Source organism: Anomaloglossus baeobatrachus, chromosome 6, assembly GCF_048569485.1.
Source record: "Anomaloglossus baeobatrachus isolate aAnoBae1 chromosome 6, aAnoBae1.hap1, whole genome shotgun sequence".
In the NCBI taxonomy this organism is placed as follows: Eukaryota; Metazoa; Chordata; class Amphibia; order Anura; family Aromobatidae; genus Anomaloglossus; species Anomaloglossus baeobatrachus.
The window spans coordinates 69,706,305-69,730,689 of NC_134358.1; the positions used below are offsets into that span (position 1 = coordinate 69,706,305).

Consider the following 24,385-nt stretch of genomic DNA (forward strand, 5'->3'; position numbering starts at 1 on the left):
ATACAACGTCACATGGGTCTCGGGACTCGAAACGAGCGACTACCTTACACCAGGCAGAATCTCTTCCCCTTTAGTTACTCAGCTCTCTGGACAGTTCCTTGCCAACCCTTATCTCCTCTTCCCACAATCTTATACAAGATTTCTCCCGCGCCTCCCTCATACTCTTGAACTCTCTACCACAGCATTTCAGACTCTCACCTACCATGGGAACCTTCAAAAGGAACCTGAAGACCCCCCCTTTTCCGACAAGCCTAAAACCTGCAGTAACCCTCAGTCCACCATAGCATCACATGACTCTCTGTACCCTCACCTACTGTACCCTCACCCATCCCTTGTAGACTGTGAACCCTCGCGGGCAGGGTCCTCTCTTCTCCTGTACCAGTCTGTGCCTTGTATTGTTCATGATTATTGTACTTGTTTTTATTATGTACACCCCTAGTCACATGTAATGCTCTATGGAATAAATGGCGCTATAATAATAATAATAATAATAAATAATAATAACCCAAATACCAGTACCTGTGTTGTTGCTGATTGCCTCCACCCTGTGATTGAACACCCTATTTAAACCTGGCCTTCCACTTCTTTCATTGCAAGAATATTGAGTTCCCAGCCCATATTCAACCTCTCCCTATACCTGCTTATCCTCCATACAATAGTGGTACTTCTGTGCACTGACCTCTGGCTATCCCCTGACTATGCTACCTGCTTATCCCCCATACAATACTGGTACTTATGTGCACTGACCTCTGGCTATCCCCTGACTATGCTACCTGCTTATCCTCCATACAATACTGGTACTTCTGTGCACTGACCTCTGGCTATCCCCTCACTACGCTACCTGCTTATCCTCCATACAATACTGGTACTTCTGTGCACTGACCTCTGGCTATCCCCTGACTATGCTACCTGCTTATCCTCCATACAATACTGGTACTTCTGTGCACTGACCTCTGGCTATCCCCTGACTATGCTACCTGCTTATCCTCCATACAATACTGGTACTTCTGTGCACTGACCTCTGGCTATCCCCTCACTACGCTACCTGCTTATCCTCCATACAATACTGGTACTTCTGTGCACTGACCTCTGGCTATCCCCTGACTATGCTACCTGCTTATCCTCCATACAATACTGGTACTTCTGTGCACTGACCTCTGGCTATCCCCTGACTATGCTACCTGCTTATCCTCCATACAATACTGGTACTTCTGTGCACTGACCTCTGGCTATCCCCTGACTATGCTACCTGCTTATCCTCCATACAATACTGGTACTTCTGTGAACTGACCTCTGGCTATCCCCTGACTATGCTACCTGCTTAACCTCTATATGATACTGCTGCTTGTCTGCACTGACCTCTGGCTATGCCCTGACTACGCGACCTGCTTATGCATCTATAAGATCCTGTTGCTCCTTTGAAACGGACTTCTGGCTATTCCCTGACTATGCTACCTGCTTATCAATCATACTTTACTGCTGCTCCTGTGCACTGACCTCTGGCTCTCCCCTGACTATGCTACCTGCTTATCAATCATACTTTACTGCTGTTCCTGTGCACTGACCTCTTGCTATCCCCTGACTACACTACCTGCTTATGCTTCTATAAGATATTGTTGCTTCTGTGCACTGACCTCTGGCTATCCCCTGACTACGCTACCTGCTTATCATTTATACTTTACTGCTGCTTCTGTGCACTGACCTCTGGCTATCCCCTGACTACGCTACCTGCTTATCATTTATACTTTACTGCTGCTTCTGTGCACTGACCTCTGGCTATCCCCTGACTATGCTACCTGCTTATCATTTATACTTTACTACTGCTTCTGTGCACGGACCTCTGGCTATCCCCTGACTATGCTACTTGCTTCTCATTTATACTTTACTGCTGCTTCTGTGCACTGATCTCTGCTTATGCCCTGACTCCATTACCTGTTTATCATCTGTACGATAATGCTGCTAATGTGCACCAACCACTGGCTATCCCCTGACTATGCTACCTGCTTATGCTCAATACGATACTGCTACTCCGGTATACCAACATTTGGCTTCCTCGACTACGCTACCTACCTGTGCTACCCATAGTGGTTTCAATACAAATATTCCAACTAAGGCCCAAACCACAACACCGGGAGAACCAGGGCGGGCATCGCTGGAATGGTGCCCACACTGGAGGCGAATATAGTTTCCATTATTTTACATAGTTGAACTTTGGTGATTGAAAAGTGGTGCTCCTACTCGTGGACACCACCTTTCATATGTTTTTGTACTTCGGTGTCTACCTATATAAACTGGGCTTCGCAGAGTTTTTTGAGGCTTTCAAACCCTAAAAGGGTTTTCAATTGGAAACTGCTTCAGAACACGTTCCTTTTTGGCGAGTTTTTCTTTTCCTTAAATTAGTTTTAAACATTTTTGGAAGAATTTTTTTCCCTAAATTATTATTTTTTTCCTCTTTGGTAACCTTTTAATTTTAAAGTGTCTAATTTGGAACATGATTCACTTCGAAGAAGTGAAATTATTTTTTTATTTTTTTCCACAGTAAATGCAAGCTGAGGATATCCAACTTTACCGCCACAAATTTTTCTGATGTTTTGTGAAAATTAATACGGTACTTTTAAGACCGGGGGATTTTTTTTTAGGGCACCCAGCTGAATTATTTTGTGTATATATGTGCATTTTTTTAGAACTTCATATTGCAGTTTTTTTTTTTTTACCGAAAGCACCAATCCCTTAGGGATAACGAATCTGTGAGCACAGATATAAAAATGTTAATTACTCTGGCATTTCATGGCATAATGAATGGCACTCTATGTTAATAAAATGGGTCTCCTGAAGCTGGAACATGTGTGGGATGCAAATTCTTACTATACAGCCTATCCTCACTCCATCTTCTCCCTAGATGCACCGATCACAAGGCTTGTGGAGGAAGGAAATTCTGGAGGAGCAAATCCTTGACCAGAAATTCAAGGCTTTCCCTTATTTAGTTTCCTCGCTATCATATCAAATGTTCAATGATCCATTCATTAAAAATTTGTACCTTGTGTTAAGGCCGCTTTACACGCTACAAGATCACTCAAGCGATCTCGGTGGGGTCACGGAATTTGTGACGCACATCCGGCCGCGTTAGCAATGTCGTAGCCTGTGACACCCATGAGCGATATTGAATCGTCGCAAAAACATTCAAAATCGCTAATCGGTGACATCCCCCCCCTATTCTCAATTATCGTTGCTGCTGCGTGTACGATGTAGTTCGTCGTTCCTGCGGCAGCACACTTCACTGTGTGTGACACCTCAGGAACAAGGAACCTCTCCTTACCTGCGTCCGCCGGCAATGCGGAAGGAAAGAGGTGGGCGGGATGTTACGTCCCGCTCATCTCCGCCCCTCCGCTTCTATTGGGCGCCCGCTTAGTGATGTCGCTGTGATGCCAAACGAACCGCCCCCTTAGAAAGGAGGCGGTTCGCCGGTCACAGCAACGTCGCTAGGCAGGTAAGTAGTGTAACGGGTCTGAACGATGTTGTGCGCCACGGGCAGCAATTTGCCCATGTCACACAACCGATGGGGGCGGGTACGCACGCTAGCGATGTCGGTAACGATATCACAGCATGTAAAGCGGCCTTTAGTTGCATTTGAGGAACCATTCAGTTAATGCAGAGGCACAAGCCAGCAGCCAAAGACCCCTGCGCAGAATCTGTTCCCCCATGTTGTCCCATCCGTTTATACGTACAGTGGAACCTTGGTTTAGGAGAACAATCCGTTCTGGGACTGTGCTTGGAAACCAAGTTACTCGTCTAGCAAAGCAAAATTTCCCAAAGGAAATCATTGGAATGCAGACAACTCGTTCCACAACTTGTTCAATGTCCCATCCTGGTCCCCTATTGTGCCATTCCACACACGCACAAACACACACAAACACGCACACACAAACACGCACACACACAAACACATATTATGCTCACCTTACCTTACGTTCCCTCGCCGGCCTCCTGGTTCTTGTAGATCGCCGGTACAGGATGTGTATCGGGTAACCATTGCGACGATGGAGGAACTTCCGCTGCTTTTAAGTAGTGGCGGACAGCGGAAATTCCTCCATCGTCGCGATGGTTACCAGATACACATCCTGTACCGGCGAACTACAAGAACCGGGAGGCCGGCGATGGAACAGAAGGTAAGGTGAGCCTAATATGTGTGTGTGCATGCGTGTTTGTGTGGACTGCAAGAGCGGGTCAGAGCGCGGTGGATGTACGGAACCGGAAGTGTGTGCGGTGAGGACTTGCTCGTACGGCAAAGCTTGCTCGTAAACTGAGTTAGAAATTTACATCAAGCTTTGCTCGTTAGGCGAAATACTCGCAACCCGGGTTACTTGTTAACCGTGGTTCCACTGTATGTGAATATATGAAATAAGCACTGAATCTTGCATGTAAAAAAGATATGTGCAAAAGAAGGCAAAAATATTTTTTCTACCAAACACCTATATTTTCTCTCATAGACAACAGTGCAGCCTAGGGCTCACTATTCGAGGTTCTTCCTTCTATAACACAGGTTGTGAATTTGAATCCCAGCTGTGAGAAGCTACTAAAAGAAAATTAAGATTAAGAACAATATGTGGTGGTATCAAATTGAGAGTAGTCAGATGCTGGCGCTTCTACTCAAAATGTTAACGTAGTAGTATTATCCCGAGTGTGTCCCGCTCTAGGGAGACTGTTATAGACTCTCATTCTATGCTGACCACTTTGGAAATATCTTATCTCTGGAAGAAGCTGGGCAGTCGTAACTATTGCAGCTGTGGTGTTTAGCTGCATTGGAAGAGCTTGAAGTGTTTTCATTTTTGCATCTACTTTACCTCTGTCTGTCTCCCTTACCTTGTGTTCTATTATTGTAGTGGTGAGACTAGTGTTCTCACCGGCTTTCTCACTTGCCAGAGTGAGTTTGGGGCGAGCTAGGGCCCAGGCATGTGACAAAGGGGGAGGGTGGGGGAAGAACCCATATAGGAACGTTAGGGAGCGTAAGGTACAGGCCGAGGCGAGTTGCAGGATGTGTCCTCGCTCCCTATTGCCAGGGCCTTCCTTCTCTACATTTACTGTAGTTACCCTTATGCTATGCTGCACGCTGAGCATCTGTAAGCTCTGGCGTGAAAAGTATATATATAGCAAAAAAAAAAAAAAAGATATGAGACATGAAGTGATCAGCACTTGTTATGATCCGGAACCATGGAAGACCATCACAAATCATTGGCAAAAAGGTGACAAGAGCATTGGCAACTAATCTGGCCGCCATCCCCTTACTAACCAACACAACTAGAAGTAGCCGAGGGGTGAACTAACATCCTGTGCACCGTGAACCCAGCCGGAGAACTAACTATCCTAAAGGTAGGAAAGATGAATAACTCTCTGCCTCAGAAAATAGACAAGAATAGCTAGCCCCCCACATTCAAAGACTTCGGTGATATAGGAAAAACACAATACACAGATAGATGACAGGATTAGCAAAAGGTGAGGCCCCCGCTGACTAAAATAGGAAAGGACAGGAAAGGGACTGATGGTTGACAGAGAAAAACCCTGCAAAATACCAACTTCCTGATAGTACAAAAAGGCCCTCAGATCGCTCGATCTGAACTCCGTCCTATACCAGGTGCCCTTGTCATACCAATGAACAGAAAACAAGAATTATAACAAATTCAACAAGCCACAAACACATGGACCCAAAGGATCTATACTCCACACAGAACTGCAGGGAGTTCCTCAACAATCCACTGAGGGGGAAAATCCCTGGAAGGAAATAAACTGAAACCAACCACAACAAATGACAAACCCAGATAAGCAAAGAACCAGAAAATAAATAAAGAGCAAGAACTTATCTGGAGTGGATGTGGTGTAAAGCAGGATTAAGCAGGCTAGAGATACAAAGAACAACTGACATCCGGCAACAGCCTGCAATCAGACCAGGACTTAAATAGGCAGAGAGTTAGGAAAGGAAACACCCACTGCACAACCCACCTGGTCTCTGTCCAAACCCTTCCTGGCCACCAGAGGGAGCCTCCCAGCAGCCAAGACATAACTAACATTCACAACAAGCACTGCTGAGAAACATTGCTCAGATCAGCTTCATTACAGACCTCTGTGCAGCTGTACTGGTGATATGTCTTCCTCTGATCACATGTAGCTCCATTTTGCTTTTTATTTTCCATATGCCAAACCAGTAGTAAAAAGTTGAAAAGTCCTGTCACGCTTGCCAAGTGCGTTCAGACCTACGGGCATCTGACACATAACGAAAAAACACAACAAACAAAGGGGACATGATAACAGCGGAGGGCTCTGTAGCTAGTGAGAGGGGTAGATGGGACACCTCCTATCCTCACCTGCAGCTCTCCCTATTCTCCTAGCCAAGCCCTATACAGTGTCAGCAACTGTTCCCAAGCAGAAACCAGAGACCCTGCGAAGTCATGTAAATGCCCTGGCTAGTGACAGGCAGGTGAGGTTCACTAGACCCACTGCTGCACTAATACGATACAAGGGAAGGAAAGACAAACCGGGGAAACAGCAATGAAAAAAGGAAATAGCCCAAGTTCAGGACAACTCCTCAGCAGGACCTTCCACCAAGGCAGCTAGAGAACAATGAGTTTGTATCTTCAGCAAGGATTGCTGGGAAACACGGCTACAAAGCAGCTGCAGCTCAAACATTCAGCTGCTGGACAACAAAACTGACATTAATGCATTAAGCACTGAAAAAAATGTAGAGTCCCAGATGGAAATGAGGGCTTCCAACCCTGAATCCGTCATTAGTCTCCAAAAAATAGAGAGACGACCGTGACAGGTCCTAATGAACAATCTGGTACAGGACCCTTCAACCTACAATAGTGTTTTCTTATGCAGCAGAGAGGTCTTTGGGCCCCCCCCCGTCTTATGCACCATGTTTCTGCTGCGACTGCTCCTTTTGCACCCCCTATAGTTACGGCCCGACATACCCGTCTATGTATATACGATTCCGTTAAATGCAACATAATTTATAGTCATAGTAGAAGCGTTCATTGCGGTGAGCTCACTGTAACTGCGTGTAACAAGTAGAGGACATTAGGATCACTGGTCAATAACCTGATTTAAATGTACATCTCGCATTACAAATTAGCAGACAAATATTACATTTGCTTAATGGGGTATAGCACTTTAGCAGCCGTGTTCATTGTGGAAGGAAAAGATTATTCGCAGAGCTCAAAGCTCCAAGTGATTCAGCACAAAATCCACATTATGGAAGATGTAATTCATTTAATTTCAGGCTGTCCTAGGACGAGCTGAGCTACGTCTGTAGGTTAATGACAAATGGAGAGATTTCTTATTCCAGAATAAGTTTAGGTGGAGGCATCTATTTTTCCTTAATTATATACTGCATATATACACAATACAGACCAAATGTTTGGACACACCTCATTCAAAGAGTTTTCTTTATTTTCATGACTCTGAAAATTGTAGATTCACATTGAAGGCATCAAAACTATGAATTAACACATGTGGAATGAAATACTTAAAGTGTGAGACAACTGAAAATATGTCTTATATTCTAGGTTCTTCAAAGCAGCCACCTTTTGCTTTGATTACTGCTTTGCACACTCTTGGCATTCTCTTGATGAGCTTCAAGAGGTAGTCACCGGAAATGGTTTTCCAACAGTCTTGAAGGAGTTCCCAGAGATGCTTAGCACTTGTTGGCCCTTTTGCCTTCACTCTGCGGTCCAGCTCACCCCAAACCATCTCCATTGGGTTCAGGTCTGGTGACTGTGGAGGCCAGGTCATCTGGCGTAGCACCCCATCACTCTCCTTCTTAGTCAAATAGCCCTTACACAGCCTGGAGGTGTGTTTGGGGTCATTGTCCTGTTGAAAAATAAATGATTGTCCAATTAAACGCAAACTAGATGGAATAGCATGCTGCTGCAAGATGCTGTGGTAGCCATGCTGGTTCAGTATGCCTTCAATTTTGAATAAATCCCCAACAGTGTAACCAGCAAAGCCCCCCACAACATCACACCTCCTCCTCCATGCTTCACGGTGGGAACCAGCCATGTAGAGTTCATCCGTTCACCTTTTCTGTGTCACACAAAGACAAAGTGGTTGGATCCAAAGATGTCAAATTTGGACTCATCAGACCACAGCAGAGATTTCCACTGGTCTAATGTCCATTCCTTGTGTTCTTTAGCCCAAACAAGTCTCTTCTGCTTGTTGCCTGTCCTTAGCAGTGGTTTCCTAGCAGCTATTTTACCATGAAGGCCTGCTGCACAAAGTCTCCTCTTAACAGTTGTTCTAGAGATGTGTCTGCTGCTAGAACTCTGTGTGGCATTGATCTGAGCTCCTGTTAACCTGCGATTTCTGAGGCTGGTGACTCGGATAAACTTATCCTCCGCAGCAGAGGTGACTCTTGGTCTTCCTTTACTGAGGCGGTCCTCATGTGAGCCAGTTTCTTTGTAGCGTTTGATGGTTTTTGCACACTTTCAAAGTTTTCCCAAACTGACTGACCTTCATTTCTTAAAGTAATGATGGCCACTCGTTTTTCTTTACTTAGCTGATTTTTTCTTGCCATAATACAAATTCTAACAGTCTATTCAGTAGGACTATCAGCTGTGTATCCACCAGACTTCTGCACAACACAACTGATGGTCCCAACCCCATTTATAAGGCAAGAAATCCCACTTATTAAACCTGACAGGTTACACCTGTGAAGTGAAAACCATTTCCAGTGACTACCTCTTGAACCTCATCAAGAGAATTCCAAGAGTGTGCAAAGCAGTAATCAAAACAAAAGGTGGCTACTTTGAAGAACCTAGAATATAAGATGTATTTTCACATATTTCACACTTTTTTAAGTATTTCATTCCATAGTTTCATATTTTTTAAGGTTGAAGGGAGACTAAGTCCATCTAGTTCAATCCGTAGCCTTAACTACTTAGAGCAGGTATGTGCGTGTGACGCTGCCGTAGCGATAATGTTCGCTACGGCAGCGATCACACGATATCGCATGTACGATGGGGGCAGGTGCTTTTGCGCTCGACATCGCTAGCAATTGCTTGCGATGTCGTAGCGTGTGAAGCGGCCTTAAGTAAACGCTGTCCTGACTCTAGCTATTAAAATTCTAAGGATTAAGCCTCACCAACATGTTTCACCTATGCAGGATTCATCAAGGGAACATATAAGCCTTATATGCTCCCCTGATAAAGCCTGCATAGATGAAACATGTTGGGGAGGCTTAATCCTTAGAATGTTAATAGCTAGAGTCAGGACAGCGTTTACTAATAATGGTTGCTGACAAGAAACAATATGCGGCCATTATGCAGTCAACGTAGGAGGTAGATAAGATTGAGACTCTCCATAAAGGAATTAGAATGAGCTGTTCCCTCACTAAGTGTTCTTAAATGTATGTACAGTGAATTTTATATAATTATTTAACTTTTTGAAAAATGAAAAGTTAAGTTTAACTAATAAGTCTTTAGTTTAGAGGTTTAGTTGCCTTTTTCAAATAGTAATCAAGATTACACCTACGCTGACTTAGGAACTAAGTAGTAGTTTTAATTTATAGTTATGATGCCTTCAATGTGAATCTACAATTTTGAGAGCCATGAAAATAAAGAAAACTCTTTGAATGAGGTGTGTCCAAACTTTTGGTCTGTACTATATATATGTGTATATATATACATATATATTTTTTATACATATATATATATATATATATGTATATATATATGTTATATATATATACACATACATACATATATACATACATACATATATATATATATATATATACACACACACACACATTATATATATATATATATATATATATATATATATATATATATATATAATATATATACATATATATATATATATATATATACATATACATATATATATACATATACATATATATATATATATATATATATATATATATATATATGGCCTTTACCATACTCTAATTCTGCAAAAGAAAGAAAATATGTAAAAGTAGTAAAAAAATAATAACTCTAAAATAACAAAATACAAAATCTCAGAGACAGCGATTTCATTGGTACAACTGTGTAGCCGGCCCACGAGGTTGGGATCCTGATTCCACCTCCAACATACCAAGCTTTCGTTACAGATGCATAAAGGGGAGCATTACTGGGCTGCACAGGGACCATATGCTGTTCTAACACAGGGGCCTTCTTCTGTCTGTGTCTCCCGTGCTAGTAGTCAGACTAAAAATCCCTCTATACCATCCATTTCACGGAGCCTAGGGGTTAGCTCCTTGATAAGAAATGCATTTACATTGCTCCCTGTCCAAGCCTATGAAGTTTTGCGCCAGAAGAGTTTGGGTTTACCAAGAATAACACTAAGTTGTTAAACCTAGGTTGGTTGTGGTAGATAGAAACTAAAGTGTCAAGAAAAAAAGCCATTGGGAAACCCCATAACTGCACCCTTTCTTCTTAACAAGTAGACATTTTTGCACGTTGGTCCTAGTACATAGTATGCTGGAGTAAAATGAGACACCTTTATTGAGAAACACAAGTCGCTTAATAAATGTGTCACATATTTTGCCTGTTCGTGCATCAGAAAGTTATATCTTTGTAAGTCAACTAGTTCCCACCACTTTCACACACAAAATTGGGCTCTAAAACAAAGCGGCTTAAAATTTGCAGTTTTGCATATACAAAAAATTGGTGCAAACCGCTCAACCCCAAATACAATAAAATATGTCAGATATATAAAGAATCTGGGAAAAATCCTAGCATCAATTTTATAGGAACCTAGTGTTCGTGTGGGTTCCCTTTGGAAAATATAGCAGTTTCTTATGTGAGTATAGCTTAGTCCTAGTATAGGAAATAGTTCTGCAACTTTCTAATATACTATAACGCCTTTTCTGCCAAAAGTTTTCATCTAGAGCATGAGTCTCAAACACTTGACCCTGCATCATACGGTCCCTGCAGGCACCGGAGCTCCTGTGATGCTCGAGGCCCAGTCCAAGGGGGGCGCCGATGCCAGCGCTTCTTTCCAGCAGAATTTGTCTCTTTGGACATATATTTAAATGAAATGTATTGCGGTGCAGAGACCAGCTCCCTGCACCGCAATTACCTATATTAGCCACTAGCCAATCAGAGTCTGGCAGCTGACATCAGCGTGTCCGTCAGACTCGGCCATTACACAATACATAGCATGGGCACATTTATAAAATTCTCAGCACTTTTTTTTTTTTTTTTTAAACACATCCAATTGTGGAAATTATTATTATTCCAAGATATATTGATTAAAATCAACTTTTAAATTAACTTTGTTTTTGAGAAAATCCTTTTAAGAAATTTACTTTCTTACGGTTACATGCCGACTAGACTTTCCTACGCTGCTTAAAGTTCTAGCAAAGGAGAAGAGAGTCTAGTCGGCATGTGAATCAGAGTATACAAATCGTACACATGCGGTCACATGACTGTCCACCTGCACAGGTAATACAGGGGAGTCGTGACAGTGTGTGCATTGCACACTGATATGATTCGGTAGTCTGTAGTCACATACAGTGACAGCAGACCTTTCTTCTTAGACTGGACAACTCCTTTACATTGATCAATATAAGCCATTTGATCTCCTTCTTCTTGGGTAACCACTAACAAGTGTAATGGGAAAGCACGCACTATATCCTGGAAAGTGACAACACAATATCTGGATCTACCCTTCGCGTTGGGCATTGCAAGTTACAGTAGTCCAAATGTTTTGCCTCGTATGATATAACATGTAGGAAAGTTAAGATTGCAAAGTAATCAATCAGCTTAAGGATAAAAACACATAAAACAAACAAGAAAAGGTGCATCGTGCATAACATGGAGATATGCTTTAAAGGGTAAACTGTTAAAAGGAATCTATCAGCAGGTTTTTGCTACCTCATTTGAGAGAAACATGATGTAGGCAAGGAGATTCTGAATCCAATGATGTATCACTTAGATTACTGGCTGCAGCCGTTATGACACAATCAGAATTTTTAGATTTAGCCATGTAGCAGAGCTGAGAGAGCTGTCCCCGCTCACACCAGGCTCTCTAAAGAGATTGTACATTGACAGTGAGCTGGGAGGGTAGGGGAAGTGCCATGCACATGACTTTGTAGTCCAAGAATGATAAGTCATGCTGCTTAAACTAATATAGCAAATAAACAACAGCTAGGACCTTGACAATACAGGCATTCCTAAATTTTCAGTGTTAACCCTTGCAGCATGATGGCTTCAACTTACATAGTAAAAACCTACTGACAGATTCCCTTTAAAAATGTCAGAGATGTTATATCCATCAGTCAGTAGTGTTGATCACTAGAATTTGGAGTCCTGAGACCCCCATCAATAGCTTAAAGGGTTATCTCCAACATTAAAAGTTCCTATGGTGTTTATCTGAAGGACGAGTGATAACTGTTGATCAGTGTTGGACCGACCATTGAAAAATTCACCAATCTCATTAATTGTCAAATTCTTTCTCAGGATTGATGGAAAATACAATAATTGGACCCCACTAATCTGCGAATTAGCTTATGGGTAGGTAATAACTTTTAACGAAAGACAGAAGTCTATAGTTCTGTAAACAGCTCTGCAAGTGATCAGAAGATTAGCCAAGTAGCGTATTTTCGGACTATCAGACGGACTTTCCTCCCAAAAATTTGGGAGGAAAATGAGGAGTGTGTCTTAGAATCCAAATGTAGCATACCAGGAGGTAGTGGAGAATGGTAGTAGGAGATAGCGGCAATGCTGCGGGCGCTGTGCTGCTGGAGCTGCAGACACTGCACTAAGCTGCTGGGGCTGCGCTGTGCTGTGCTGCAGGAAGTGAAGCACTGGCAGGGACCATCTTGAAATGGTGGTGGTGTGGGGTTCAAATAATGGTTTCCGGAGTCGGCACGTGCGCAGATGAGATCTTGTCTTGTCATTGAGCAGATAGCTTAATCTGCGCACGTGCCGACTCCGGGTGCCATATCTTTGAAGTCCGCACCGCCGACAGTTTCTGGATCTTGCCTGCCTCACTCACAGCGCCCGCAGCCAGTATCTGGGACACCCGCCGTACCGCCCACAGTAGTACCCTACTCTACCACCGCCCCTGCCTCCTGTGACCCCGCTGCACCATCGCTGACACCACCGGATTGTAAGACGGACCCTTTTTCTGTCTAAATTTGGGGTGCGTCTTATAAACCGCAAAATATCGTACTTCTGCACCTTAGTTTAAGCAATTGGTGGGGGGTTTACGACCTTGTCTTTCCTCACAAGTCAAAACTACTAAACAATGTCCATAAAATTTGTTTTAAAAAATTGGGCCTTTGCATTCTAGATTAGCACAATCATAACGTCTGAAATGATTTCCATTTAGCATGCTTGAGCTTCTTGTCTTCCATCTTCCGTCTTTCATTGTGTTTAATGACCATAAATGTTTAAATAATGAACTGTATCAATCTAGAACTAATCACTCCAGTGGATTTGCTGTCATCAATTGTCAGTCACTAAGCTGGCTGTAGCTGAGCCAAGTGTTGATGTGCCAATCTCGTATACAATCCGGCTACGTGTTGTCCCAAATTATGAAATTCTCAAGTGAGCTTAGATCCTCAGCTCCGTCCATCCCTATTTATATCAATGCAGTACATTATATCTGTACATAAAATAATTCTCATCGCCCAAATATATAAACTTTCTCGAAATATAGAAAACCAACAAAAATCTTACAATAAAGGCTGGTCATATATCCGACCCAAAAAAAAAGTACAGTAAAAGCTGGTCATAAAAACAAAAATATATAAAGTGAACTCAGATCATTCCGGTAAACAAGATTATACAGCTCACCACTCACTATAAATGTCCATCCATGGAAGAAGCCAGACGGTGAACGGAAAACAAAGGCTAAAAAACTTGCAGAAAAGGAGGTGGAATTCGGCAACAAAAAACGTCTTCATTCAGGGAAAATATCCATCATTAAAATCTCGTTTATTAGTGCTAATTAAAATCCATTACACATACAGACAAGAGGACGCAGTTGACGCGTTTCGGAAGAGAGCTTCCTTAGTCGTACCTAAGACATTTTTTGTTGCCGAATTCCACCTCCTTTTCTGTCAGATCATTCCAGGTATGTGCTACAGGATCAAATGAAACTGACATTAGTAAGAATACACAATGAACATGCATAAATCGAGAATACTTCTTCTTTGATGTGTCCTTCCATCCATTGACTTTTCGACCAAAATACCATGAGATGTGTGACAAGATCCAAGATTTTTCAAAACTTTGTTTGGAGTTGTCTATGCCAGTAGTTGTGATGTGGATTGCAACCTGTGGAAGATTTTGTAAGCATGTCCCTATAAAATATTGAATTTGTGTCATGAAAAATTAGAAATCTTAGAGGTTCTCCATGTATGTAATAAAATGTTGCCCGTAAGGTAATTCAAAAGACAACCCGTCATAGTCACTTGTCAGGATAGGTTCCAGTTGTGAGAGAAATACACTCTTTCTATGCCATTGGAACGCCAAATTAATAAGATTTGTTTTAAGAGCGCTCACATTGCAGCACACATGCTTTGTGGTGCACTGAAAGTTTCTGCTTTATTACATCGTGTGACCAGTTTATATAGTATCCCAAACAAAGAAATAACTTCTCAGAACTATGCACCAATAAGAGGTTGTGTATAGAAATGTGAAACTTTCCCACCCATGTGACATCACTCTGTAATAAGACAATATGGTTTCTATAAGAACAAAATGGATTGTATTCTCTCACACAGTCTAAAGAAACAACACCCGAGATCTCTGTCTCAACTGACAGAGGAGCTGTACTGTAAGCACAGGGCTGTGACTGGAGAAGAAATAAATCTTTTTTTCATCAACTGAACACAAAGGATTTTTTTTCTACAACATTAGTCATCCATGCACCTTTAGCCAAAATGATTTATTTCTGCTCCTGTCACAAACTTTTCCACCAGCTCCTGTACATGTGTTTATGCTACAGCTCCTCTGTCAGTTGAGACTGGTCTCAAGACCTCAGCTTCTTTAGACTGCATCTCATCCGGACACTTGACTACGACTTAGTGACGTTTGAGTTATGTGACGGGGGGGACATTTTATTACTTTCTTGTAGAACCCCCTTTAACCTTTTTTATAACGGTAAGGGCAGACACATCTGTATCACCTGTACCTTCTTTATATACAACAGAGATAGACAAGACACCGTGGACATTAGTCTCCAACTTAAGGCTCTCTCAAAATGTCTTGAAGGTATGTAACTGCAGGTTAGGGCTCATGATGTGTAGACCTTACCAGCCAGTTAGAATCCACCAATTCCTTTGAACATTTTATGGCCATCAATGAAAACCTCTATAGACATAATCAAAAACAACCGAAATATTTAGGACTCATAACACATGTTTTAGGCACACAGACGTCTGCGATTTTACCATGCGACACACAAAATGGGCCAATATGAAACCATTTATACAACACAACCTTAGCAATGCTCAGAGGTATCTTAGGAATATTGTGGCTTTAACAATGCAGAAATAAAGTCAATCACATGAATTTCGTCACACAACGTTTCGTGGCTACAGCAGAATTGACCGTTAAAAGAAACATCGTGAAATATACACACATAATAGACATCCCGTAGACGAACCTTACCTTTTTCACTCACACTTTCACTTTCAATCTCCACATCGTCACAACTCGTATATTCAGGCGTAGATGCCAACTCTTCCTCTGAACTACTCAATGATATCTGGCGCGTTTTACCTCCCTTTTTTGTTTTATGAGGCTTAGGTGGTGGCGGCCGGACTGATTCAGACTGGTCTGAACTGAGAGAATCGTTCCTTAGCATGGTTTCCATTTTTTCCCTTTTCGTTTTCCTTACAGCAGAACTTGGATCCAAATGGTGTTGCTTTCGCAAAGAATCTGTGCGTCTTAAATCTGGCCTATCGTTAGGAATGGGGCTTCTTCTAGGTGTTGGGGGACTATGATTTGAGTTCCTTTGCCGACCAGGACCTGGTCCCTGCACATCTCTAGTTCTTTCTATAGAATAAGAGCGTTGGCTCTCCATGGCTGCTCTGCGCTCAGATGCGGACCTTTGTCTAGACGGCCGATCCAGCCTCAACATAGACATACGAGATTCTTCTAACTCCGTATGGGCTAAAGATACATCACTATGTCTTCTTTCATGGCGAGCCCGGGACACTTCTGCATGGATACGCATTTGCTCCTCATAAGGTTGGGGTTTAACGGGATACCTAGCCAAATTAGGGTCACTTCTATACCTGGCCTGATACTCCTCCTCTCGCCTTTGTCTCTCATATTCATCCCTGTCCTGAATGTCCTCTTCATCTACTGAATACTCGTTGGAACGCCGCCGACTTCTCCTGTAATCGCCATGTTCAGGATCTTCATAGTGCTGAGGCCCACGTGGTGATCGCCTCTCAGAATAATCCGAAGGTGATCTAGGCATTGCGCTATCTGTTGTAACATACTGTGAATGTTCCCCTATATCTTCGTCGTATTGTCGATTCTGATCTCTGGATATTGACGGGCTTCTTTTCCTGTAATATAAATCAAATTAAATCTATTAATTAATGGCATAATATGTAGTCTTTTATGACAATACCATAACTTAGAGATTTTTATACTCATTTCTGAGACTCAATATGTATAATTAATTTCCCCGCAAAATGTTGTGACCTCAGGTGAAAAAAAAAATCTGAAAATGAATCTGCAAGGTAAGATGGTTCTTCCCATTTGTAGAAATGATAACATGTTAGGATGTGTCATCATCTAATGGTGGAGACACGATACAGATTAAAGTCATTGGGATGTTCCAGCAAGATTATGGTACTGTCACGTTAGGTACAGGGAAGTACTCAGTGAATAGCTAAAAGGAAGGGAAGACAGACCCTGTGCCTAGGGAAGGGGAAGATGGTGACCCCTGACCAAGCCTACCGATGGGTCCTGGCTTCACTCACCACCCTAGATAGGTTCCACAACTATCCACTGAGCCGGATACCTGATCCTGAAGTAGGCCCTATATAGGGAGCGGATAGGATGAGCGTCTATTCAACCCTACTAAGCACTAAAGAAGAAACAGGGATAACAAATGGGGGGGGGGGGATGTGAAAGAAAAACTTATCTCCAGATGACTCAGAAAGGAACTGCCACGACCACAAAGATTCTCTAGATGTATCCAAACCGACTGCTTGCACTGAAAACTTGCAATGGGTATATAGCTATCACCAGCAATGAGTAAAAGGAAGTGAAGGTATATAAAAACACCAAGGGAGTACTGATGAAAAGCAGCTGAAATGTTAAGGCAGGGTCCTAAAGGGGAAGGGATGAAAACCAAGCAGAAATAATACAAGGTCAGGTAGCAGCTTGTGCAGCCAATTGCTGTGACCTTCTATAGCCGGGTATCACAGGACTGTGTCACCTGTGACAGGTACAGTTTTCAATGCCGTATCGATCACATTACTACCTTAATGTTGCTTATGGGTATAAAGGTCACACGATGCCTTACAAATATCTCAAAATGTTCTAACTTCTATTACAATCTCTGTAAAGCAGATTTTGAATGGTTTTTTGAGCATGAGGCCATATTATTTTGTCTTAGTCAAAACCTTGTGGACAGAATGAACTAAAAATTTTGTCTTCGATCACATAAGAAGTTAACCAAAATGCCTCATACGTGCTCCCATTGCATTCAATCCTTATGTAAGTTTTAGCAGAAGCAATCTTTTCTGCAGATATTCATACCATGAATAGTGAGGCCCTGCTTGATTGTACCTTATTGACTGAAATGTGTTGTAGCACGCAGTAATCCATCACTGAGCCAGAGAATTAGATGGGAGTGCAATAATGACTCTTGGAAGAAATTTTATCATTTGTCAAGTTGGTAGTGAAATGGAACATGGCTCCTAAGACATATACTGACTCCTGTATCACTTTCTTGAAGTAATAGTATCTTAGGATATTACAAGAATGGTATAGTTTAGATTAGCATATCTTTCATAAATCTTCAGGAGGAGAGATGAGCGGATCTTTTCAAATTTGAATTTACCAGGTTCTCTGAATTTTCCCTTTTCCCCAAAAAGTAATTTTGCATATAATTAATTTGCTGTAAAACACAATACTGAAATGACAACTCATTGGAGACACATATCAGAAAGATAGGAGTGAGATAAAAGAGAGAAGGAAGAGATAGAAAGAGATAGGTGAAAGAGATGAGAGGAGTGAGATATGGGAGGGAGATATAAGAGAGAAGGAAGAGATAAAAAGAGATAGGAGAGAGAGATGAGAGGAGTGAGATATGGGAGTGAGATAAAGGCGAGAGAAGGAAGAGATAGAAAGAGATAGGAGAGAGAGATGAGAGGAGTGAGATATGGGAGCGAGATATAAGAGAGAGAAGGAGGAGATAGAAAGAGATAGGAGAGAGAGATGAGAGGAGTGAGATATGGGAGGGAGATATAAGAGAGAGAAGGAAGAGATAAAAAGAGATAGGAGAGAGAGATGAGAGGAGTGAGATATGGGAGTGAGATATAAGAGAGAGAAGGAAGAGATAGAAAGAGATAGGAGAGAGAGATGAGAGGAGTGAGATATGGGAGTGAAATAAAGGCGAGAGAAGGAAGAGACAGAAAGAGATAGGAGAGAGAGATGAGAGGAGTGAGATATGGGAGTGAGATAAAGGAGAGAGAAGGAAGAGACAGAAAGAGATAGGAGAGAGAGATGAGAGGAGTGAGATATGGGAGTGAGATAAAGGCGAGAGAAGGAAGAGATAGAAAGAGATAGGAGAGAGAGATGAGGGGAGTGAGATATGGGAGTGAGATAAAGGAGAGAGAAGGAAGAGAGACAGAAAGAGATAGGAGAGAGAGATGAGGGGAGTGAGATATGGGACTGAGATATAAGAGAGAGAAGGAAGGGATAGAAAGAGGTGAAAGAGATGAGCGGAGTAAGATATGGGAGCGAGATATAAGAGTGAGAATGAAGAGATACAAAGAGATAGGAGAGAGAGATGAGAGGAGTGAGATATGGGAGGGAGATATAAGAGAGAGAAGGAAGAGATAGAAAGAGATAGGTGAGAGAGATGAGAGGAGTGAGATATGGGAGTGAGATATAAGAGAGAGAAGGAAGAGACAGAAAGAGATAGGAGAGAGAGATGAGAGGAGTGAGATATGGGAGTGAGATAAAGGCGAGAGAAGGAAGAGATAGAAAGAGATAGGAGAGAGAGAGATGAGAGGAGTGAGATATGGGAGTGAGATAAAGGAGAGAGAAGGAAGAGACAGAAAGAGATAGGAGAGAGAGATGAGAGGAGTGAGATATGGGAGTGAGATATAAGAGAGAGAAGGAAGAGATAGAAAGAGATAGGTGAGAGATGAGAGGAGTGAGATATGGGAGCGAGATAAAGGAGAGAGAAGGAAGAGACAGAAAGAGATAGGTGAGAGATGAGAGGAGTGAGATATGGGAGTGAGATAAAGGAGAGAGAAGGAAGAGACCGAAAGAGATAGGTGAGAGAGATGAGAGGAGTGACATATGGGAGTGAGATATAAGAGAGAGAAGGAAGAGATAGAAAGAGGAGAAAGAGATGAGCGGAGTGAGATATGGGAGCGAGATATAAGAGAAGGAAGAGATAGAAAGAGATAGGTGAGAGAGATGAGAGGAGTGAGATATGGGAGCGAGATATAAGAGAAGGAAGAGATAGAAAGAGATAGGTGAGAGAGATGAGAGGAGTGAGATATGGGCGCGAGATAGAAGGAAGAGATAGAGATAGAAAGAGATAGGTGAGAAAGATGAGAGGAGTGAGATATGGGAGTGTGATACAGGAGAGAGATAGGAGAAAAATTAAAGAGAAATCAGAGAGATAGGAGAGAGGAGATAGACATATGCATGACATGAAAGGAGAAAGATGAGAGAGATAAGAGCAATATGAGAAATTAGAGATATAGGAGAGAGATAGGAGAGAGAAGGGAGATATGGGAGGAAGAGATCAGAAAGAGATAGTTAAGAGACATAGGAAAGATAGGAATGAGATATAAGAGAGATAGGCAAAAGAGGGAAGAGTAAAGATAGATAAGATAGGATATACAAGAAAGGAGACATATGAGAAAGATAGGAGAGAAGAGAGATAGGAGAGAGTAGGGAGATAGGAGAGAATGATGAGAGAGGAGACAAAGATGAGAGAGATAGTAGAGAGAGGGGAGTGAGATAGGAGAGAGCAGGGAGATATATCAGAGAGATAAGAGAAATAGGAAAGAGAAAGGCATGAGATATAGGAGAGAGATAGGAGAAAGAGGAAAGAGATAAGAGAGATAGGAGGGAGATATAGGAGAGAAATATGAGGGATGAGAGATATGGGAGATATGGCAGATATAGGGGAGAGATAGGACAAAGAAGGGAGATATGGGAGGAAGAAATGAGAAAGATAGAAAGATAAGGGAAACAGGAAAGAGGTAAGTGATAGCAGAGAGTGATATGAGCAATACAAGAGAGAAATGAGAGGAGTGGGATAAAGGAGATATAGGAAAGAAATATGAGAGAGATGGGGAGAGATAGGAAAGAAGAGGGAGATTTGGGAGAAAGAGAGAGATAAGATAAATAGGAAAGAGACAGGAGTGAGATATAAGAGTGAGATAGGAGAAAGAAGAAGGGGAGGAAGGAGAGATAAGAGAGGAGAGATACAAGAGAGGAGAGAGAGAGAGAGAGAGGAGTGAGATAGGGCAGGGAGATATGGGAGAAAGATAGACTTAGGAGAGAGCCCTCTGATGCTTCAGCACTGTGTATGCTACCAGTCAAGTTTTGGGTTTTTTTGTGGTTTGTTTTTTTCAGTCAATTTCAACAAATTTGACTTATTGTTGATCCTCCACACATTGATCTGCTCATCTCTATTCAGTTATCTTAATAAGGACTAAACTGATTTTAAACGTTGAGTTTTTAAATATACAAAATAAAGAAATGACATATGCCTTAAATGAGTTGCTTGACTACTAAAATGTTTATTTTTCTTTGTTTTAAAACCTCACAGAAAAATGTGAAACAAATTAAAGAAGTCACGCACCATTACTCCGGTCCCAATGCTACCGTTAGTTTCTTTACTTTCTGCACTCGCATCATCTTCTAGCAATCACTGGCTGTTGGCTACTAGTGCAGCCTGTAACTGGCCGCAGCTCTCATTTGTCGTCTGCCACTGATTTTATACAGAAGTATATAGAGGTTTCTTATCTCAGATTCATACAGAATGATCCATCCAATAATGATTTATGGGATATAATCCTCTGAAAGAAATGTCTTCAGGGAAAATATTTGCAGAATACATCATACAGCATCATATGGCTTTCATATGGCTCAGTAATTTGGAATGAAAGTAATTGTGCCGTCCATATGACACCTAATGTTTAGAAATGATGCACTATCCAAAAGAAATTGAGCTTAAAAGGGTGGTCCGGGCAAAATCAAAATGTTGTCACTTGCTTGGTCTTTGCATATTATAAAGTAACATAGAAAGCTAAACTCCCCTACCGGGATCCAGCGCCTGTGATCTGCATTAACACCAGAAGGAAGTCATCATAGAGGAAGAAGGATGGCTGGGACTTGTGATTGGCTGCCGGGGTCAGGTGACACAGTGCTGAAGGCACCTGACCAGAGCAGCCAAATCACAGGTCTCAGACATCCTAGTGCCACTTTGAACAGTGACAACTTCCTCCTGGTGTAAATGCACATCATGGAGCGACCATGACTTGATCCCAGTAAGTACCGGCAGATTAGTATACCTTAGTTTGTTATTTTTTAATAAATCAGGACACCAGCAAGATTAAATAATTTTTCGGACAATCCCTTTAAGGACAAAGGGGAATGAACAGGATTACCATCATTTTTTCTACATCGTAAAGCAAAAAGTCATAATCCTTACAGATACTGTATAACTCATATTAATGCTATGAGAAATATGAAGTACATATATATATATATATATATATATAATGTGTGTGTCTGTGTGTATATATATATATATATATATATATATATATATATATATATATATATATATATATATATATATATATATATATATATATATATATATATTACACACACACATATATACGGTAAGTTGTTTTTGTTTCAGCAAAAATTTAAAAAATTGTTCCTGGATCTAGTCATGCAGAAAACATTTTAGGACATTTCTATCCCCATTGAAGTGAATGGGTCCTGAACTGGATCAATTCATTTCTATTTTTGTTGTTTCAAAATTGGGCTATTAATGAAAATACCTACTAGACTTGGGAGGAAAGCCTAATAGGATTAATACCGTGTTTCCCCAGAAATAAGTGTGGCGCCCCTGACCTGGTCAGGCACCACTGAGTACTGCACCCATGCTGGGGACAGTACAATACAGGTAATCCAGAAGGCTGACAGGGGTGTGGAACACAGGCGCATAGTGACCAGGCCTCCCACATCACCAGAGGGGACCCTTGAGTAGCCAGAAGGAGTTAACTTTCAATTCCCAGCTGGGGGTGTGTTCAGGGGCTGGTTGCTAGGTGGCGTAGGCAAGAACAGGAGAGGAGGAGCAGTGAGTCAGTTAGAGCAGAGAACTCCAGAGGGCTCAGTGAGGAGCAGACCTGTGGGGCTGTTGCTGTCTAACAGCGCCCGCGCAGTGGCTACTGACGGGGGAGAACGGTCAACTAGGAGTGCTACCTGAAAGCCAGCTTCAGCTAGAGAGAAAGCACGGAGTGGGAAGTAAGGAGACTGCTAGAGAGCACCAGGCCCAACCGGGCGGCAGATCCCGAAGCGAAGATAGATCCAGCTTTCTTCTGCTAAACCTGCCGGTGTGGGGCTCTCAAAGCCCACACCACAACACCACAAAAGCCGCAGCCACGTAACCGCAGTGAGGGCCCATAGGTCACAGGAGGCAAGCAGCTGGAGTGGCCTGGTCCGGGGAACAAGCAAACGGCAAACAAAAGGGGGAGAGAGGCTGCAGCATCTTCCCTGGGCGACCCCCTAGGGACTCAAAGTCGGGGTCACCCCAAACCACCAAGGGCTAAGGAAGGCGAGTCAGTAGTCACCCTCATAAAGTCAGCCTGAAGGATACCTGGTTCCCATCTGGTTCATCTCAGCTACGCCCGGGCTACTCACCCTGCCATCAAATGTGAGTAAAGCCCTTGAAAGACAGTTCTGCCTGTGTGAGTCATTCTGCGACTTGTGGTACTACAAACCTACACCGGGCCCTGGGGCTTGCCTCACTCTCAGGAGGCTATTCCAACTAACTGCACATCAGCCCCAGGCGACCCTCAACCTGCAGTGGCGGTCCCTACTGACCGCAATACTGAGAGTGGCGTCACGATCAAAACCGAAGATTCCCTACCTGTGACAAGATCCAGCCGAGTGGAGTCCCTGAAGGTAATGCACCGACACTACACCTGTGGGGCTTCACATCTGGCGTCACGAACAGGATAAGGACTAGACCTGTCCAGACAGGTGACCATGTGCCTGGGCGGTCCGCTTGAAAAATTGGAAGCGCCGCCATATTGCCACCATGAAAAGCACGCTGAAAAACAACAGCAGCCCGCGCTGGAAGAAGTTACCGCCCACGAAGAGGCGTGGCTACCCAGAGATCCCCTGCAGAGTTCTGACCTTGCCAGCTATGAGAGTGGAAGCGTCCAGAGACGTCGGGACAGAAAGGGAGCCAGAAGCCTGCTGCTGGGAGAGGAGCTGCTGAAAGAGGCAGAGCGGAAACTGAACAGCTTGCTACTAGAGGCAACGGCGAGTCCACAGCTGGAGAGTCGTGCAGAAGAGGGCGCAGAAGAAATGGCGTCTGACCGCAGAAATCCAGAACCGGGCTCCGCTGCCTGGTGGTATCGGGAGCTGGCCCAGTTCTGCGACCGATTGGAGACCCGGGTCGTGGAGCAGATCAGGGAAGAACGAATGGAACTTCTGGAGATGGCTGCCGCGGTTCAGGCCTATGAGAGGGGAACCGCACGACGAGTGCCAGACCGGACGGCGACGACTCAGACCCCGATGCTGCCACCGGTGGGTGAGTCGAGTGATGCCCCGGCCAGCGCAAGTGCCCCGACCCCTGCTGCCACGCCCGCGGTCCCTGAAGAGGCGCCCGGCGCGGCGACGCTGAGCCAGGCCGCAGCCACGCCAGGTGCGGCCCGCCAAGCCCAGGCCGCCGCAGCGATGCCCTGCTCGGCCCGCCAAGCCCCGGCCGCCGCAGCGATGCCCTGCTCGGCCCGCCAAGACCCGGCCGCCGCAGCGATGCCCTGCTCGGCCCGCCAAGACCCGGTCCCTGCAGCGACGCCCAGCCCAGCCTGCACAGATCCCATCGCAGCTGCGACGCCGATCCAGGCCGCCGCCATACAGGGCGCGGCCCGCCAAGACCAGGCCGCCGCCATACAGGG

At 43.3% G+C, this 24,385-nt stretch overlaps 1 protein-coding gene across 50 annotated transcripts in view; it reads right to left on the reverse strand.

Annotated features, from left to right (window-relative positions):
• The window catches only part of RIMS2 (regulating synaptic membrane exocytosis 2), a 990,720-nt gene that overhangs the window by 509,455 nt on the left and 456,880 nt on the right, over positions 1-24,385 (reverse strand). For all 50 annotated transcript variants that reach the window (XM_075353016.1, XM_075352970.1, XM_075352974.1 and 47 more), the window contains one exon: positions 15,639-16,546. In XM_075353016.1, coding sequence (XP_075209131.1) covers positions 15,639-16,546 — 908 coding nt within the window. The remainder of the gene's footprint in view (positions 1-15,638; positions 16,547-24,385) is intronic.